This window comes from Hypomesus nipponensis, chromosome 17 (genome assembly GCF_054491055.1).
Source record: "Hypomesus nipponensis isolate SF chromosome 17, ASM5449105v1, whole genome shotgun sequence".
Classification (NCBI taxonomy): domain Eukaryota; kingdom Metazoa; phylum Chordata; class Actinopteri; order Osmeriformes; family Osmeridae; genus Hypomesus; species Hypomesus nipponensis.
The window spans coordinates 2614321-2634381 of record NC_140377.1 but is presented as its reverse complement, the minus strand read 5'-3'; the positions used below and the strand labels follow the sequence as shown (position 1 = coordinate 2634381).

At 47.1% G+C, this 20061-nt stretch overlaps 3 protein-coding genes across 5 annotated transcripts in view; all 3 read left to right on the top strand.

Annotated features, from left to right (window-relative positions):
• shisa6a (shisa family member 6a) overlaps positions 1-2085 on the top strand; it is a 45091-nt gene extending 43006 nt beyond the window's left edge. For all 3 annotated transcript variants that reach the window (XM_084678491.1, XM_084678489.1, XM_084678490.1), the window contains one exon: positions 1451-2085. In XM_084678491.1, the coding sequence (XP_084534617.1) occupies positions 1451-2085 (635 nt within the window). The remainder of the gene's footprint in view (positions 1-1450) is intronic.
• Positions 2086-15602: 13517 nt separating this feature from the next.
• pirt (phosphoinositide interacting regulator of transient receptor potential channels) lies at positions 15603-16729 on the top strand. Its single transcript, XM_084678588.1, has one exon. It carries the CDS (start codon positions 15727-15729, stop codon positions 16186-16188), a length of 462 nt encoding a protein of 153 aa, XP_084534714.1. The 5' UTR covers positions 15603-15726; the 3' UTR covers positions 16189-16729.
• Positions 16730-18162: 1433 nt separating this feature from the next.
• tmem238l (transmembrane protein 238 like) lies at positions 18163-19575 on the top strand. Its single transcript, XM_084678631.1, has 2 exons — positions 18163-18691; positions 18953-19575. The coding sequence occupies exons 1-2, from the start codon at positions 18163-18165 to the stop codon at positions 18961-18963; spliced, it is 540 nt and encodes a 179-aa protein (XP_084534757.1). The 3' UTR covers positions 18964-19575.
• The last annotated feature ends 486 nt before the right edge of the window (positions 19576-20061 follow it).

The window sequence follows — 20061 nt, the reverse complement described above, 5'->3', positions numbered from 1 at the left end:
TTAGTATGGTTAATGTCTGATTCTGAATACACACTGTGCTTGGGGCTAGTGTGCGTGCGTGTGTGTGTCCTCCTTGTCCTTCAGCAGTGACTGGGAGACAGACATGAAGGGCATTCTCTGCTGCTATTCCACTGAGGCAGGGCGCAGCCTCCTTGTCTTACTTGTACTTAACCACCCTATAAGGAATGAGAACACACACAAACACACACACACACTTTCTCTGTCTCCTTTTCTTTTCTTAATTCCCCCCCTCTGGGGCTAAAGAAGAGAGGATGAGAGAAGACAGAGGAGGAGAGAGGAGAAGAGAAGAGAGGAGATGACATCTGTTAGAATGGCCTAGCCTGCAGGTTCTATTCAGCAGGTGGAATAGAATTAGTTGAACATTAGGAGGCTGATGGCATACAAAGAACCACCCCTCGGCCTACACAAACACACAAACACACACACACACACATATATGCATACACACTCAGCCAATCACACACACCTAACATACCCCAGCACAGAAACACCACACGCTCATAGACACCCACTCTCACCCAAGCACACACACAGACACCCTTAAGCTTGTCTATTATTCATATAACAGCAGTGAACTGCCTCCCAGTCTGTGGAGGAAGCTGGACTGGCACACAGTGACACTGAGAACTGTGATGACCTGTTGAGCCTGGGGCCAGCAAGTTAAGAGTCCACATCACAGCACTACCCATCACACCCTCCTCTTCTCTCTTCTCTGCTCTCCTCTCCCTCTTTCTCCTCTCCTTGTGTGAGTCAGCTATCAGCCTCTGGTAATGTCCCTCACGTTATTTTCTTTTGTCCTTTGCCTCCACATTTCCTCCCTCTTCCCTCTCCTCTCACCCCCTCTCCTCCCTCTCCGCCCCCCCTCTTACCCCCTTTCCTCCCTCCTCCCTCTCCTCTCACCCCCTCTCCTCCCTCTCCGCCCCCCCTCTTTCCCCCTTTCCTCCCTCTTCCCTCTCCTCTCACCCCCTCTCCTCCCTCTCCGCCCCCCCTCTTACCCCCTTTCCTCCCTCCTCCCTCTCCTCTCACCCCCTCTCCTCCCTCTCCGCCCCTCCCCTCTTACCCCCTTTCCTCCCTCTTCCCTCTCCTCTCACCCCCTCTCCTCCCTCTCCGCCCCTCCCCTCTTACCCCCTTTCCTCCCTCCTCCCTCTCCTCTCACCCCCTCTCCTCCCTCTCCGCCCCCCCTCTTACCCCCTTTCCTCCCTCCTCCCTCTCCTCTCACCCCCTCTCCTCCCTCTCCGCCCCTCCCCTCTTACCCCCTTTCCTCCCTCTTCCCTCTCCTCTCACCCCCTCTCCTCCCTCTCCGCTCCTCCCCTCTTACCCCCTCTCCTCCCTCCTCCCTCTCCACTCCCCCCCTCTCATCCCTCCTCCCTCTCCGCTCCTCCCTTCTTACCCCCTCTCCTCCCTCCTCCCTCTCCGCTCCCCCTCTCAGGCGACAAGAACATGGATGAGTACTACATGAGGAAGCACCACCTGCCCCTCCCTGATCTGACCACCAGGGGGCCCACCCACCTGGTGAAGCTCAACTCGGAGCCCCAGCAGGCACCCCCGCAGCGCCAGCGTCGCCCCAAGGTCCAGCGGGCCATGTCCCAGGACCACGTCCTGTCGCCGGAACGAGCCCCTCGCCACGGTTACGGGCTGTCGTCCTACCCCGGCGGGGGCATGGCGCACTACGGAAGCTCCCGGATGCTCTCGGAGGAGCAGCTGCTCTCCGCCGACCGCCTGCAATCCCAGGATCCTTTGCTGTCGCCGGACAAGATGCTGTCCCTGCGGCGGTCCAACTTCCGCGAGAAGGCGGCCATGTCGCGGGCGCTGTCCCACACAGACATGTTTGTGCCCACCACGCCCGTCATGGATCGCTACGCCAGGATGCAGAAGATGCACTCCCACCCCAGCGCTGCCAGTGCCATCGAGGCCTACTCTAACACGCTTACCGTCAACCAGAGCAACAACAAGCGCCAGCAATTCGCCAACCGCCGGACTCACACCGTCGATCACCTGCAGTTCGTCTCCAGTCATCAGCACAACCAATACCGCACGGCAAGCAAGAACGAGGTCACCGTCTGATTGGTTGGCTGAGGAGGAGGGGGCGGGTCAGGCAGCGGGGGTCAGGGACATATCGTTGTCAGCAGACAAACTCTACGTGGCAGAGAACTAACCAATCAGAAACCACAGTCGGCACGGTGTCACCTCTAGTGGAGGTGAGTTAGGAAGTCCAAACTCGTTTTGGGTTGTCTTGGCAACAACCACCTAGAGACCTCTCTTCGCTTTCGGTGCAGGAAATCCCGATCCCCTTCTTAATCCCGTTCTCACTCGTTTCTTTCTCCCCCCCCTTTTCTCTCTCACTCTCTCCCTCTATCTCGCTCCATTCTGTTTCTCTCTTTGCTCTATTTCACAGTCTCTCTCGTTCGCTCCTTCTTCTGTTTATCTCTGACTCTCTCTGTGACCTTCGGACTGGGTCATGGTCAGCAGATCTGACCACGATCAGAGAGGATCTGTACCTCTCCTCTCATAGAGCATAAGGGCTTTGCACGTTGACTCACTGGGAAGGCATCATGTCAAAGGCTGGTGGTAGGTCTGGACTATTTTTTAAGAAACAAAGATGGCATGGAACTGGGAAAGAACTGGAGCAAGTTTATAAATATATACATATATTTACTATTTGTATTTTCAGTCCTTGTTATAGCTTTAGAGATTCTTAAAGAACTTATATACAGAAAAAAACATATGTCTGCACTTAAAAGAGGTGCCTCTTAAAAATGCTCCCATTTCAATGAGGAAGTGGGTATGTGGGTTAAAAAGCACAATTAATGAATAATTTATTTTTCTTTTTTTCTTTCGTTCTTTGATTCTTCTCTATTTGGTAAGAGGCCAGATCATGTCAGCTCCCTACAGATACCCCAGATGGGTTTTGCTGCATACAAGAGTGTACATAGGCTTCGTTAGCAGTATTTTAAACAGCTGGACCTCTGAATTTATGGGTAACGATTTTTGTTAGTTTTTCACCCATAACATAATTCTTACGATTCTGATCTCCCGAACGTATACATGTACGCAGAAAGAATTTACAATTGTGTGTGCCAAGATGTGTGTATTGTTCTGCTAGACTTTTGTATACAATTGTGCTTGAACATTGAATGTGTGGCTAGGTGGCTATAGGTCCATACTGGGCCAGTGTGAATGAACTACACCACAGCTTAATGCCCATTTGAATCAACTTTATTTAAAGTTTATTCACACGTTTTCATTTCTAAAGTGTCTGTGCGGACAAGCGCCACGTAGAGTAGCATGTTTTTGACCGCGGAGATATATCTGCAAGACTGCAACCATCACTAAACGTCAAGCCTCCTTGAAGATTTAACGACATCAGTGTCGGAAAAACTAGCAGTTGTCGTTATGTCTGTTTACCTTAGTTACACGCAGACTTACTCTTCTCAGTGTAAACCGAAAAAAGTTGTCATGGTAACCGTATCTAAGCAAGGATTAAAACTGTGAATCCTTTGTCCAGATTCATATTATTATTATTATTATTATTATTATTATTATTTTCATTAAAGCAATGCCTTATTGTGTGATAATCCCATACATTTGAGTTTTGGTCAGTCCCATCCCCCAGACCTGTAGTGTGTTGTGTGTAGTAACTGTCGCTGTGTAGCTCAGAAGCATCGAGGCACATGGTGATCAGTAGACGCTGGTAGGGCCGTAACCACATATGAGATACTGAGGTTCGGACCACAGGAATACACACACAATTAGTTATTTAGATATTCCCTGTGATTTCTTTCTGTGATTGGGCCTCAGTAAACGTAGATGTCCTAAAGGGCAGAACCAGCAGAAGATCCCAGTGTTGAAGGCTTTGATCTGTATCCTAAACCATGAGGTGGACCAATAGGGAATCTACATCATTCAAAAAGGTGGGATTTCACGTGTGGTCGGAATATCATTTATTGTAACAATCTGAAGAAGCAGACAATATCGTACGGAAACGTATTTCTTCCCCAAAATTTTGGATTTATACAGAATTCAGTATGTTATTTGTTCGTTGCCTCTCAGTCCACCAGGAAAGTAAAAGGAGCTTGAAGGTACAGATATTTTAAAGTCGAACTACAAGATAGAGGATAGAAAGTTGTTACCAGAATCATCTTCCACCAAACGTTGTTGTGTAGGTTTCATTGTAGAATCAGATGCTTCTAAAGATCAGCCATGAATCCATAGATGTCCATAGATCCACCATCTTGTTATAAATGCCGTGTTGTGTTTATGTAACCATATCTACCAGTCTTCAATTTGTTACTTATTGAATTTAGTCATTTTCGCAGGTGACACTGAATGCTATTACTATTACTAGTCTACATACGAGAATTTTAAGCTAGCTTCTCCATCACTCTTCCTGCTTCCTATCGAGGAAGTGTCAGATACATCACTTGTGACCTATGACTCTTCAATGCCTGGGAACCTTTTCAATAGAAATTGAGCTCCACTTGGAATCCCTTTGCAGTAGTACTTCTGGGTAAATAGTGAAATTAGAAAATTTCTCGTCACATTTCCTTGGTTGTATTTTCCTTCACTTCTTATTTCCCCACACAATTTATGATGTCATTTCCCTCAGAACTTACCTTTTATAACTATGTGCAATATTCCCTGTCGGTTCCAGTGGATCCCAAGCTGGTTAGCTTGTTAGCTTTTCTTTATTAGATTTTTCTGAGAAAATGTGTGCTGCCATTGAAGTCTTGTTGTCTCTTTTTGATGAAAATGTTCATAAGTAGTTCAGAGTTCCTTGTTTCTGTCGACTGCAGCAGTTTAAATGTGGTTTGAATGAAGCGTTTGTGCCTGTGTGGTTTTCACACAGACGGTGGGGAATCCTAAAACTCATTATACATATGACTGTTCCTGTGCAATGTTTTTGTTAACAAAATAACCTATTAAAGCACATCCCATGTGTGTTGTGTGATCCTGCAGTGGTTTTAATGTGTATCTGACTATCCGTTGGGCGATTGAATCCAGATTGCTGGCTAGTAAAACCAGGCAGTGCTAGCTGATTCAGTGAATGTGTTTTCAAACCACCTCTGCAACATTGAAAAGGTACCTTCCATCGATCAAACTGCATAATGATCTCCTTTGTCCGACACATTGATTGACACATTCAGCCCATTCAAGTCACTCTGTCACGGTAGCATGTACGCCTCTTCAAAGCACAGGAAGATGATTGGTGCTGGGTCACCTTCAGAGATTGTCTCACCCTTTCACACTCCATCTTAAGGCATCAGACAAACACATAACAGCAGTGATGTTATTCATTTAAAAAACACTTTTATCAAACCGGAAGAACAAGTTGGGATTTCTAAAATCCTGAGCCTGGGTGATGTGGGGATAGGTATGGTCTACAGTAGTGGAACATTGAGTCATTTAGCAGACGCTCTTATCCAGAGCGACTTACAGTAAGTACAGGGACATTCCTCCGAGGCAAGTAGGGTGAAGTGCCTTGCCCAAGGACACAATCTCAGTTGGCACAGCCAGGAATTGAACCAACAACCTTCTGATAATAGCCCAACTCCCTAACTGCTCAGCTATCTGACCCCCTCCCCATTTGACTACTGATCAAGAGTTCACAGGTTCACCTGCTCATCTGTGTGTCGCATTGATTAAAACAATCTGCTGAATTGATACAGTTATATCATAAAGTGACCATGTTTAATCTCTATCCCTGTTTACATGCATAGAGGAGAGGGAGGTGTAAATGGAGATTGTTTGAAGGTGGTAGAGATTCATACCTCACAACATTACAAACCAAGCGGTTAGAAAATGCCAGCAAACAAATATCTGAATGAGGAAATGGCAGCGTGTTTTTCTTTCCTCAAGATCACGGCCATTTGCATTTAGATGGGAAAGGGACTGGCCGGTACAACCGAGGGGGGGTTGTTTGGGACACAACAAGGTACAAGGTTGCTGGGCTATTACACGTCTGAACGGCAGACAACATACCATCATCACAGTCATCGATTTGATCCAGTTTGATTGTTTGATACCAGTCTTACAGACCACAAATATTAGTGCATAGTGTAGCGAGCACTTTGTTGAAAGCGTAGATTGAAAGACATGTAAATAACCATGTACAGAAGGTACTTAAGACTTCCATTCCATGTCAATTAGTAACGCATTCCGAGGAATTGAACCTGTCAAAGAGCCGCCAGCATGAAGATGATGAGGACACATACAAACAATAGAAACATATTGTAACTATAGCAACATAACTATAGCAACATAACTATAGAAACATAACTGAAAGGTTGGCTCGGCTTAGCTTCCGGATGACAGATTCCAGACGTTGGGAGAAAACCACGTGTATCACACACACACACACACACTCACAAACACACACACATGGCAAACACTTTCTCACATGCACTCACACACACACGCCCGACTGTTCCTGGTGTTCTACAGGACACAATTCAGCCCAAGGACTTTTATTTTTTGAAGCGATTTCTTTTCGGCATGCCGATGACCTTTTCCATTCAGCATCAAAATGAAAGAAACCCCCAGGGGTGAAACACCTTCGGAGCTTAGAAACACCTTGAGTGGGTCGAGACACGGCTCAGAAACACCATGAGTGGGTCGAAACACTGCTCAGAAACACCTTGACTGGGTCGAAACACGGCTCAGAAACACCTTGAGTGGGTCGAAACACGGCTCAGAAACACCTTGAGTGGGTCGAAACACGGCTCAGAAACACCTTGACTGGTTCGAAACACTGGATGGCTCCCTCCAGCTCCGTCCTGTGTTTTGTTATGAAGCTTGACTTGACTTGACTTCAGGAGAAGGAGACCACACCACAACTCCCATCTGCCACCTCATCTACACCCCTGATTACCATGTCAATTACAAGTGTATATGAGAATGGATGTGGTGTGCATGTGAGAGTTTGTGTTTGCTCTGTGCTCATTTGATATTCTCAGGCACCAGTCATGAAGACCCCAGGGCCGTTCTGGAGATGTAGAAGCCATGTTGGGAGTACATAGTTCTGGCTGCTTGGGGAGGCAGTGTTAACGCGTGTGTGTGTAGTTGTGTGTGTGTATGTGTGTGTAGGTGTGTGAGGACTGTGTAAACAACCTGACCATCCTACTGTGAGAGAAAGATGATGAAAGCATCTAATAGGGCTAGACACACACTCTCACACAAGCCCCCCTCCCCCCCCACACACACACACACAGCCATCACAGACAGCACATATCGATCTTACCTTGCCACTGCTTAAATGAGAGCAGTCAATTGCGTCTGAGACTCTGAGACTGTCAGAGTCTGAGACTGTTCTCTCCTAAGAACGAGGGATCAGGGAGAGAGAGAGAGAGGGAGGGAGGGAGGGAGGGAGGGAGGGAGGGAGGGAGGGAGGGAGGGAGGGAGGGAGGGAGGGAGGGAGGGAGGGAGGGAGGGAGGGAGGGAGGGAGGGAGGGAGGGAGGGAGGGAGGGAGGGAGGGAGGGAGGCAGAAGGAGGGAGAAAGAGAGGGAGAGAAAGAGACAGAGCGGAAGGAAAGAGGGGAGAGAGAGAAAGAGAAAACGAAGGTTAGTGCGGTTAGTTGAGTGTCATGGCAGTGTCTGACTCTTTGATTGGTCAGCCGTACAGTAACTCAAGTTTAACCACTGCCAGGACCCAATCCCAGTCTCTGCTCTACTAATGAACTGCTTTAACATTCAAGGTTCACTGGATTTAGGTCACCAGGCTCAATCGAATCTAGCTAATGTAAAAACCCAAATGGACATTTCAGGGATACTGCAAAAAGGAAGCTAAATCAAGTGCACTGTCAACATGCGAAACACGTATCGACCGAAAGCTTGGCGGCTTTGCAATCCAAATTTGCTTCAATGGGATTGTGTGAGCGTGAGGCCGACACTATCTGCTGTGTCAAATTGACGGGGTTTTGTTTTGTTTAGTGAGCAGCTCATTGACTCAATTGTGCCAGGCAAGACCAATGTAGCGGCGATAAGTGTGTGTGAAAGGATTGGACTAGTGGCCTGACGCTCGTCAGAGAACCATGAGGAGGAGCGGGTAATGACACATGACGCTGCTCCCATTAGATGCATTTGATAACGAGGTCAGGGCAGCACCACTCTGCTCTCACTGAAGGGAGATCACCTTGACTGCTCCTCGCTGCTGGGTGGGGTCAGCAGTTGGCTGGAGGGGGGAGGGGGTTGGGGGGCAGGGGGAGTGAGGGATAATGATGATAATCACCGTGGTTACACTAATCAGACAGCCGTGATGGGAGCCGCCATCCCCCCCTCTCTGTGGACGTTGCTGTGCCTCAGCTGGAGAAGCAAGGGACACGTTAACACACTGCATCCTCACATGACCACACACACCACACACACCAAGCATCAGCTTGACCTCACCATCTGTCTCTCTCCCTCCCTCTCTCTCTCTCTCTCTCTCTCTCTCTCTATCTCTCTCTCTCTCTCTCTCTCTCTCTCTCTCTCTCTCTCTCTCTCTCTCTCTCTCTCTCTCTCTGTCTTCCTCTTTCTCACTGTCTTTCTGTCAGTCTCTCTCTCTCCCTCTCTTTCCCTCTGTCTCTTTCTGTCTCTCTTTATCTCCCTCTCTCTCTTTATCTCCCTCTCTCTCTGTCTCTTTCCCTCTCTCTCTCTCTCTTTCCCTCTGTCTCTCTCCCTGTCTCTCTCCCTCTCTCTCATCCTTTCTCCGTCCTCATCGAAGGATGTCCTCTGAAAGGCCCTCTGACAGTGTTGTTGTCGGTGGTGTCATCACCGGAGGTCATGGGGTCACCACCAGAGATCATACCGCCTGTATGTGTGTGTGTGTGTGTGTGTGTGTGAGAGAGAGAGAGTTCTTCTTGGAGTTAGTAGGGAGTCTGGTTCCTGCTGTGGGCTGCCTGACGCAGGAAGCCATCAACAAAGGTGTGTGCTCACTTCTAAAGGAAGCCTGTGTGTGTGCATGTGCGTGTGTGGGGGGGGGCATGTGTGTCTGTGTGTGCATGCGTACACGTGAATTTCTATGTGCGTTATGTCATGTTTGAAGGTTTGTAAAACGCTAGAGCTACCACACACACTACACACCTGGAGGCTTTGAAAAAACCCCGATCGTGTTTTCTCCCGATTGCCTAGAATTGCAGAGATTGTACATTGCTGTGCTTCGAGAACCCCCCCCCCCTTCTCCCCACTCAACCCTGCACACACACACACACACACACACGCCAGGCAGAAGTGTTTAATGGTGTCTGCCAAGCAGATGAGTCCCAGAGGACTGCACTCTGGGAGAGCTGGTATACACACACGCTGGTACGACACTCCTGGTCGGGGCACACACACACACTTACTACACGCACACACACGCACACTCCTACACATGATTACTCAGTCACACACACTCACGTAAACACTTTAAAGTGAAACAGTAAATTCTCCATCTAATGAGTAGTCAGCAGGTCACACAAGCAATCCTCCATGAATCACTTTAATCAACAACTTTACAACAGACAACACTGCACGAAGCCTGGGGATACCACACACACAGACGCGCGTACAGTTATGCGGCTCGTTAGAAGAGCGTCCGTCTTTGCCGACGACGACCGGGCCGTGAGGCGGCTAGGCCGCTGTCCCTGGTGTCTGGAGAGCTGGGAAGGCTGGTGATGTCACAACACACACACACATACCTACCTGGGCACTCTCTGGAATACACGGGCAACGCACACACACACACAAATGAAAATACATGTGCACACACACATATCATGGGTGCTGCATGTACTGGCCGGTGGCTGTGACAGGGTGACAGTGTGACAGGGTGACACTGTGACAGGAAGGATGTGCAGCTTGTCTCAGGAGGAGAGCTGTCCTAGATCTAGAAGAAGCCTCGTGACCTTGATTCCAGCTGGAGTGGAGTCCTGGAGAGGACGCGCTGTTACGGAAGCCAGCTCTGACACCTCCTACTTCCCCTCCTCCATCTGCGACTCTCTGGAAAGATACCCTCCTGTAGGGTTACACTCTAACTCTGCTCCTGGAGAGATACCCTCCTGTAGGGTTACACTCTAACTCTGCTCCTGGAGAGATACCCTCCTGTAGGGTTACACTCTAACTCTGCTCCTGGAGAGATACCCTCCTGTAGGGTTACACTCTAACCCTGCTCTTGGAGAGATACCCTCCTGTAGGGTTACACTCTAACTCTGCTCCTGGAGAGATACCCTCCTGTAGGGTTACACTCTAACTCTGCTCCTGGAGAGATACCCTCCTGTAGGGTTACACTCTAACTCTGCTCCTGGAGAGATACCCTCCTGTAGGGTTACACTCTAACTCTGCTCCTGGAGAGATACCCTCCTGTAGGGTTACACTCTAACTCTGCTCCTGGAGAGATACCCTCCTGTAGGGTTACACTCCAACCCTGCTCTTGGAGAGATACCCTCCTGTAGGGTTACACTCTAACTCTGCTCCTGGAGAGATACCCTCCTGTAGGGTTACACTCTAACTCTGCTCCTGGAGAGATACCCTCCTGTAGGGTTACACTCTAACCCTGCTCTTGGAGAGATACCCTCCTGTAGGGTTACACTCTAACTCTGCTCCTGGAGAGATACCCTCCTGTAGGGTTACACTCTAACTCTGCTCCTGGAGAGATACCCTCCTGTAGGGTTACACTCTAACTCTGCTCCTGGAGAGATACCCTCCTGTAGGGTTACACTCTAACCCTGCTCTTGGAGAGATACCCACTATCTTATCAAACGATGCATTAACTTTCAGGTTAGACTTTTACCAAGCACAGTGCAAAGTTACCACATCTCAGGTACCAGGCACAGTGTACAGTATGAACAGTATCTTGACAACAGGTTACATTGATGAAGTAAACTCATTTCTTCAGTGGTCTTCTTTAAAGAATTGTGTTTACTTATCAACATGTGTGCTTCTTAGATTTTACTTTCGGTTAATTTAGAGGGCACTTTTATCCAAAGCAACCAACCAATGGTGCTGATCAAGCATTTAATCACTGTTCCCCTCTGAGACAGACAAGTCTAAACATGTGTTTCTATAAGACAAACACAAACAAAAACATACAGCATCATTTTTTCTTCTTCTAACAAATTCATACACTGACATTTTAACAGATTTTAACTGACATTTTATAACAGTTTGATACATAGTAAACATATCCGCTGATATTAAGTAATCAGTGTTGATTACACACTTTGAAGAGACTGCACACAGCAGGTCAGGGTCTGGGTTTAACAATGATTAACATGCAGAGAGATTGTGGGTGATACTAAAAACAAGAATAACATCCAGGAGAAAAGAAAAGACTGAATTATTCATGTGAGTTTTATATCCAACAGTTAACAGAAGTTTATAATGAAGTCCAACAGAAAATGAATGCCAAGAATGTGTTATTTAGATAAACCTGACAGACAGGCAGACAGACAGACAGACAGACAGACAGACAAACAGGCAGACAGGCAGGCAGGCAGGCAGGCAGGCAGGCAGGCAGGCAGGCAGGCAGGCAGGCAGGCAGGCAAACAGACAGGCAGGCAGGCAGGCAGGCAGGCAGGCAGGCAGGCAGGCAGACAAACAGACAGGCAGACAGGCAGACAGGCAGACAGACAGACAGACAGACAGACAGACAGACAGACAGGCAGGCAGGCAGGCAGGCAGGCAGGCAGGCAGGCAGGCAGGCAGGCATTTCAAGTTCTGGCCAATTACCAGTCTGGGAAAACAGATCACTCAAACAATAGACATGTGCATGTTTGAGATATCGATCTGTTTAGAGATTCCTCTTACCTTCCAGACCTCTCTCTCTCTTGCTCTTACACTTCTAGACCTCTCTCTCTTTCTAACCCTCTCTCCCTCTTTCTCTTTCAATATGTCTCTTTCTTTCCCTCCCTTTCTCTCCATCCGCTTCTTTTGTTTTCTGTCTCTTTGGTTCTATCCCACCAGATGGTCCAATGTCAGGGAATTTAATCAGAGGCCAAAAGAAACCAGAGATTTCCCCCCACACGCACATCTACAGTACACACACACACATTAATAAAACACACTGACGTGTACGCATAAATAAACACACATACACACACAACTTCTCACACACAACTGTTTTCCAACAGTAACATGCCTTGCGTTGTACTTATCCATATTGTTCCAACTTCCAGAAGGGATTTCATCAATAATGCATCAAGTTCTACAGCAGATCTCCCAGCTTAGAAAATCAGTAAGAAAATACTTTTGTTTCTTTTGAAGTTGAAAGCTGTACACTGCCCAAACAGACTTTATCAGTCCCATCCCTCACCCCCCACCCCTATCTCTCCCCCTCTCGTTCCTATCTGTCTTTAATGAACACGTACATGGAAACAAGTCCCTATGATCAAAGACAAGCGGTCGGCAACGGTTTTCTCCTTCTTTCTCATTGGACAACAGCTCCAGACTGCTGAACCAAGCCTTTCCACAGCAGTGTGTGTTATCAGCATGTGACCACTCTCCCCATTCTGAATGGCGAATAAACCTGTTTTCTCTGGATGGAGCGATTGAGGGAGATTATGCTCATCATCATGGCAAAAACACTATTTAACACAGCACATCTCATCAGCGCTGGGATGGAGAGAAGAGATGGTGATTGGGAGTGGGAGCGATCGTGCGCTCCTAAAACAATGAATACAGATTTGACGTGATTCTGTTTTGAAGCATTTCAGCGGTACTCTGGAAGGTTCTGTTGGTAAACAGGGGTCAGAGTTTAGTTGTGTCACGTCACTCATGCGGTACTGGATCATACTGCAGTGCACCACTGCCCTCTAGAGGACAGAAGTACTAATTGCACTTCAAATCCTTGTTCTTCTCTTTCTGCTCTCTTCCCCCCTCTCTTTTTCTCTGTCTCTGTCTCACACACTTCCATACCACTGTAAACTATGTATGTGAGCTTTTTACAGAAATAAATCTCAAATTGTACTCTCTAACCTCACCCTTGCCTCTCTTTCTCTCTCTCTTGTTACCTCACTATCTTTCTCTTGTCGTCGTTGTCGTCCCCCTTCTCTCTCTCTCCCTCTCTCTCTCTCTCTCTCTCTCTCTCTCTCTCTCTTCTCTCTCTCTCTTTCTCTCTCTGTCTCTCTATCTCTTTTTCTCTCTCTGTCTCTCTCTGTCTCCCTGGTGCTTTCTTTCTCTCTTCCTCTCTCTCTCTCTCTCTCTCTCTCTCTCTCTCTCTCTCTCTCTCTCTCTCTCTCTCTCTCTCTCTCTCTCTCTCCTTTACCCCCTCTCTCTCTCCTGATGACCCATACTGTCTGTTACATAAGCTCTTAAAGGCTGCCTTATTGAGTTAGACTAGGGGATCAAGTACCAGAAATCAATGGTCACAAACTGTCACAATATCCTGTCTCTCCTCAACAGACAGCTCGTAGAGACATGGAGGTAGAGGCACATGGAGGTAGAGGCACGTGGAGGTAGAGGCACATGGAGGTAGAGGCACGTGGAGGTAGAGGCACATGAAGGTAGAGGCACATCGAGGTAGAGGCACGTGGAGGTAGAGGCACGTGGAGGTATAGGCACGTGGAGGTAGAGGCACATGGAGGTAGAGGCACATGGAGGGAGAGGCACATGGAGGTAGTGGCAGAGTTGAGGTAGAGGTGTATGGAGGTAGAGGCTCGTGGAGGTAGAGGCACATGGAGGTAGAGGCACGTGGAGGTAGAGACATGAAGGTCGAGGCAGAGGTGAGGTAGAGGTGTATAGGTTGAGGTAGGGGAGGTAGGGGGGGAGAGGTAGGGGAGATAGAGGTATACAGAACTACAACGAGTCTCTAACGAATCGGGACGAGTCTTACAAAAGAGATCCTGATCGTTTGATCCTGCGGTGACACCTCAGAAGGAGAGGCCTGCCACTGCCTGTCCTTCTCTGCTCTGTCTCACTGTCTGACTACCCTTCCTGTCCCTCTATCCATCTCTATATGTTTGTTCTTTCTCTATTTCTTCCTCTTTTGCTGTCTCTCCCACTCTATCTCTGTTTCTCTCTCTCTCTCTCTCTCTCTCTCTTTTTCCATCTCCTTTGTCTATGACTCTGTCTCTTTATCATTATGTACATTCACAACAACAGGAAACGCCCAGTTCATCTGAAAGGGCTTTCAAAGGAGGGATGCCCCCACCCTCTCCCTCCTTCCCTCCCTCCCTCCCTCCCGCCACACACACACACCCACACACACATAACTCGGACCCCTCAGTGTACTCTCCTCCACTGTTAGACAGACTCCCAACCCCAGGAGGAGTGACAGCCTGTGCTATCCCATCCACCCAGAGAGCAGCGCCGTGCGGTGAAAGAAGCAGCCAGGGAGAAGAAGACTAAAGTCCTGCTCCACCTTTCCTGCCTGCCTCTCACCCTCCACCCCTGAACCCTCCACCCCAGGCCAGTTTCTCTAGCATGTGAAGGGCGTCCATCTCTCTCTCCTGGACCTGGTGAACATGTGAAGGGCGTCCATCTCTCTCTCCTGGACCTGGTGAACATGTGAAGGGCGTCCATCTCTCTCTCCTGGACCTGGTGAACATGTGAAGGCTTTCGAGAGGAGCTTCAAAGCAAACGATTGATCTGCAGTCCTACGGTGGGTGTATGGTGTGTCTGTTAGGATCAGGTCATTGTTATGGACTGAAAGGCTTTGATAAAACGATATTCTGTGAAATCTGATACGATCCAAATCTTTCTACACCCTCCTGGCAATTATTTAATTTTCAGATACTTGATTGTTTTTCCAATCAGATCAGTGCAATGTACCTCAAAATAAAGTATGTCATCAATATTTATATTTATATGGCAGGTATTCTTCAAGTATATCATTGTTTTATTTTATCTATTTTTTAAATTTCCGCAAGCAAATGATTTAACACATTGTCAGTCATGTTGTTGAAGTGAATACCGTGTCACTTTGTTTCTGCACAGAGAAGCAGGTAGTTAAACAGGGTGTTTCCTATACCACCATCTCTCACACACGGGGGAGGGTGGAAGTACGAGGCACAAAGTGATACACCCACCCTGAGCGGAGATGTAAAGATGTAAAAGGAATCTGATGGCTGAGTGGTTAGGGAATTGGGCTATTAATCCAAAAGTTCCAGTTCGATTCCTGGCTGTGAAAATTAACGTTGTGTCCTTGGGCAAGGCACTTTAGCCTTGGTCCTCCAATGATGGTGCCTCAGTAACACACCAGACCACAAAACCCTTTTAGTTCATAATCTTCCAAGACATCCTGTTTACTATAGTCATGATGGGAAACTTACTCTGAGTAATAATAATAATAATAATAAACCTAAATATGTTCCGGATGTTATTGTGGTTCACTGCGATTTAGATTAATGGTGTTTTGTATTCAGTTTAGAGTGTCATAGGACCGAACTCAAACAGCATCCAAAAATAAAGAAGTAAGTTGGTCAACATTTTGTCGATGAAAACAATACCACAGATATGTTTCAAAGCATTATTCTCATTGTGTTTATTGTGGATATAAAACACTGCCTGAGAATAGGTAAATAAGGAAAATATCTGTCAAAATGTTTCACATGTATTAGATTACTGTAATTGCCATCCCCAATGCACATTAATCTTCCCCTCTCTTTTGTTTGCCCCTTTCTAGACATAAGCAAGCGAAGAGAGGAAGAGGAGGAAGAGGAGGAAAAGGAGGAAGAGGACGAAGAGGAGGAAGAAGAGGGTGAACGAGCCCTGTGAGGAGAGGTCGAGAGAGGAAGAGGAGGGTGAGCTCATTCCATGGCAGCCGGAACAGAGAACATCCCCTTAGGGGAGTGCCCCCCACTCTCCAAGTCCAGGGACTCTCTGACCCCGGTGACCCTCGCGACCGTGGTGACCCCCACAACCCCCCCCCCGACGCCCCGAACCACCCAGACGGAGAGCACTGTCTTCAGCCTGTCCCGTAGCCAGTCCCTCTGGGCGCCAAGCCCCAGCACCCGCACCAGAGACGTGTACTGGTTCCCCATTCACCTGATGGCCACTGGGGGCAGCATACTGGCCTGCGGCATGCTCATCAGTGGGTTCTTCTTCTATGGTCACCACAGAAAGGTGACCATCATCCTCGGTCCGGGCCTGGTGTCTATTGGGCTGATGGTGCTGGTGGTGGGGGTGGTTCTGATCCCCATCACCAAGGACAACAAAAAGATGGCGTCCATGAAGAGGCCTCTCAGCTGTTACAGGCCACCGCTCTTCAACGTGTGAGCCGAGGTGGAGTTGGTTCGGGGACTGCAGGTACGAGCTGATGGTGGTTTGAAACATGAACTCAGGGGGGCGGGGCTTTAGCTCGGTGATAATGGATCTCAGTTGGCCGACGTCTCTGTTTTATTGGCATTACCATTTTATTCTTTCAGCAGATGCTTTTGTGAAGCAACGCACAATGGTGCATAGACCTCAAATGCACAGTGGCATACATCTGTGCTTTCAAACATAGACACCTTTTCAAAGATACTGCTGGATCACTGATTCAGAGACAAAGACACTGACATTGGTGGGTGACTGTATCCCTGTATACTCTTTTCTGTGTACATGTACATATGTCAACACTAGTGGATGACATAAGTGTACAAATAGTAGATACGCTCTACTCAGTCATCATTTCAGAAACAGAAACATTGATGTTTGTGGACTGTTGTAATATTTCCTGTTCACGTATATTTACTCAATGGTTTACCTCTGCCAGTATATGCATGACCAGTCTGCAGGATGATCTAGGATGTTACAGAGCACAATAAAGGAAACAGAACAGTATGCAAATGATCATGATGCAGTTACAGTGACCTCACTTCCTACCTCCTATTGCATTACATTACATTTCCCATTTCATTCACTAAGCAGATGTTTTCATCCAAAGCTACAAACAAATAGTGCCATAGTTCATCAGAGCTCCAGATTGAGGAAGTCTTTATATTTACCACAAAAAGTGCAAAGTAACCACATCTGAGCTCTGAAGAGCCAGTATTGGTCATGAGCCTCTGGGTCCTGTATGTGAGAGCTCTGTTGAGGAGATGTTTACAGTTGTGGCTCACAGACAGATGAATAATTCAAGGGTTAAGAGTACAGCACTTTACTCTCAAAACTGCAGAGATAAAGAGAGAGCGAGAAAGGCAATACAGACAGACAGACAAATAGGCAGACAGGCAGGCAGGCAGACAGACACACAGACAGAGACAAACAGACAGACATACAGACAGACAGACAGACGAACAGGCAGGCAGACAGGCAGGCAGGCAGGCAGACAGACACACAGACAGAGACAAACAGACAGAGACAGACAGACAGACAGACAGACAGACAGGGAAAGAGAGAGTTGTCCTCTTTGACCTGGACCTTCAGACCTGATTTGAATTTCCTCATCTACGAAGGTTGGACTGTAAAAAAGTTGACACTTTTCATACCATTTGAATGTAGCTTAGTCGACTAGACTATTGAAAGATGAATATCAACAATATCATTTAGTGAGAATGAAATTTAATTTTACTTGATATTATTTAAACTTTTCTTTTACTGGTATATAAAAAAAACTGTTTCAATTAATATTTGCGTTTTGCAGGCTCTCAAGTTTTATCAGAAATTGAGATTACGTGATTCTGCTGCTGGTGTTTCTTATTGGCTGGTAGATGATTCTGTATAACTCGAGACAGCTCTCAACTAGCCTCCCTTCGTATGCCTGCGGCTTGTCTTTTACGTAATATAGCGGGACAAGTTATCGGAACAAGTTATCCCTTATTTGTCAGCGTGAGAAATACAAGGTGTTGCGTGAGAGCGTGTGAACTTGTTGAAATACGCGAGTCTGCGTGAGACTTGAGAGCTCGCGGTATTTAGTATCTATTTACAGTATTTATTTTAACCAGCTGTGTTCAGATCATTTTTTTCCTTGTCACAAGAGGTGAATTACTCAGGTGAATACGAGTTTGACAGTCAAATTGTGTGCAGCGTGATTTGCATCAACAAAAAAAAAGGTGAGAGCCAGCCAAGGGGCTTACACAACCCGTAGGTCGAAAAGTGTATCCCAGTTCAACAGGGCTCTGAAGATGTAGAAAATGTATTTGCAAGCACAAAAGCGGGAATGGAAAAGTTCAGTGACGTCACGAGGTTTTCCCTAGTTTGCAGGTGTGTCCTCCGCACGAGCAGGGGATAAAAGCATCTTCCGTTATTCTCAGGTACACACCTACAAGGATGGAACTACCGTGCATCGGTGGGTGTGCGACGTTATTTTTCCTGGCTATAGCGTTTGATATAATTGGTGTCGTTGTTCTCTTTGTTGGTATATTTGGTGATATGCGTAAAAATGGCATTTTTTATGGTGATTTCTTAATATATAGCGGGTCCCTCATAATTTTCTCCAGTCTGGCTTTGTGGCTTATGTGGTACATAGGAAACATACATGTATCCGATGATAGTTTGGGGCAAATCTTACTGAAAAAGAAAGAAAGTATTGTGCGCTTGGCTAGAAAGTTATCGACGAAGTTTTCAGCAACATTAAAACCGGATGATTTGGATCGCGAGAAGTTTGCGCCGGACAAACAAGATGCGAATCCGCCGTATCATCCAACTGTTCACATGGCCTCACGGATCACATGGGGGAAATCGGTAGTTTTCCAAAATGAAGGTTACGAATCCGACAACAGTGGCATCGACCACCTACAGGAGAATATTAAGAAGAGACCCGCAATTGAGACCTGGGACGTGAAGAGTTCTCTTGGAGGTAAAGACAAAATGTCCTGTTATGTTTTTCGTTCAATCTATAACACTGCTACTTCCGTATGACACATTATAGTTAGATTCTATATTTACAGTAATATATGAGAAGCAGGTGCTTCCAAGAGCCTGATGTGGCCCAAATAATATTCTAGGTTTCCACTACAGGAGTAGCCCTAGTTTGTTATTTCAAACAACCGTTTGGTTCAGAGTTCATGGAACAATAATATAAAATAATGTTTTGTCTGTGTAATGTTTCTTATTAAAGATCCAGAATAGAAGTTATGCCCAGACTGCACCTGTGCCCACCAGGGAAGACAAAGATCTGCACACCATCTTTACCGTCAGAAGAAGCCACAGCTGAATGACCACCAACGCATATCCAGGATGATTCTTGGCTTTTAATTTATTTCCATGTTATGTATCAATTCTGTCAAATGACTGCTATGGCTGTGACTGTGATGTGGTCATCCAGAATCAAAACAGCCATTTTTGGATGACAGTGTAGATGCTAAACAGTGACTGTTACCTGAGCCTGAGACAGAGGGTGTATATGGTGGTATTGTGTGAGCTCTGCATTGATGACACTGCAGAGGAACAGTGAACTAACAGGTTTATCCACCCTGCACTATACAACCATCTGATTGGTCAAGTCAGCTGAGCTGGAAGCCCATAGCCAACCTATTGTTGACAATCCTGGAGTGTCAAGTTTGGTTTCGCCCATGTGTTGACTTTTTCACAGATCTACGTGGCCTTCCTTAACGGACCTTACTGAACACCTGTAGTGAGGTGTAGTTGTGTGGTTTGTAAAAACACACTCACGTAAGATCGACGTGGTACTTTTAGCTGAGGTGTAAACAGAGGCCTTGATAAATGCCATTGCTGTTTTTGGTCGTGTACAGTACTCACATTATATTAGGGAGTCAGTTGAATTGAGCTGAACTGACTTGAATATCACATGTTAGAATATTTGCTCGTTGATGGGCCCCAGAAAGAATGGGTTTGGGTAGAGAAAGAGAAGGGACAAGAAGAGATGGAGGGAGAAACAGAGGGAGAGAGAACCAGGCAGGCAAGAAAGAGGGAGAGAGAGTGGTGAGAGGAAGGGAGGGAGGAAGGAAGGGGGGAGAGAGGGAGAGGGAGGGAGGGAGGGAGGGAGGGAGGGAGGGAGGGAGGGAGGGAGGGAGGGAGGGAGGGAGGGAGGGAGGGAGGGAGGGAGGGAGGGAGGGAGGGAGGGAGGGAGGGAGGGAGGGATGGATCAGAGAGAAGTTGCCACAGTGCTTAGTTCCCCTGTCTGTCCCAAAGATGGCACTGTTCAGATGACATCAAAGCATACAAATGACATCACAGCATGCAGTAGCAGATCACCTGAAAAGAGGT

Excerpts from the sequence above, each read along its gene's own strand:
- pirt (XM_084678588.1), top strand. The coding sequence starts at position 15,727 with ATGGCAGCCGGAACAGAGAACATCCCCTTAGGGGAGTGCCCCCCACTC.
- tmem238l (XM_084678631.1), top strand. The coding sequence starts at position 18,163 with ATGGAACTACCGTGCATCGGTGGGTGTGCGACGTTATTTTTCCTGGCT.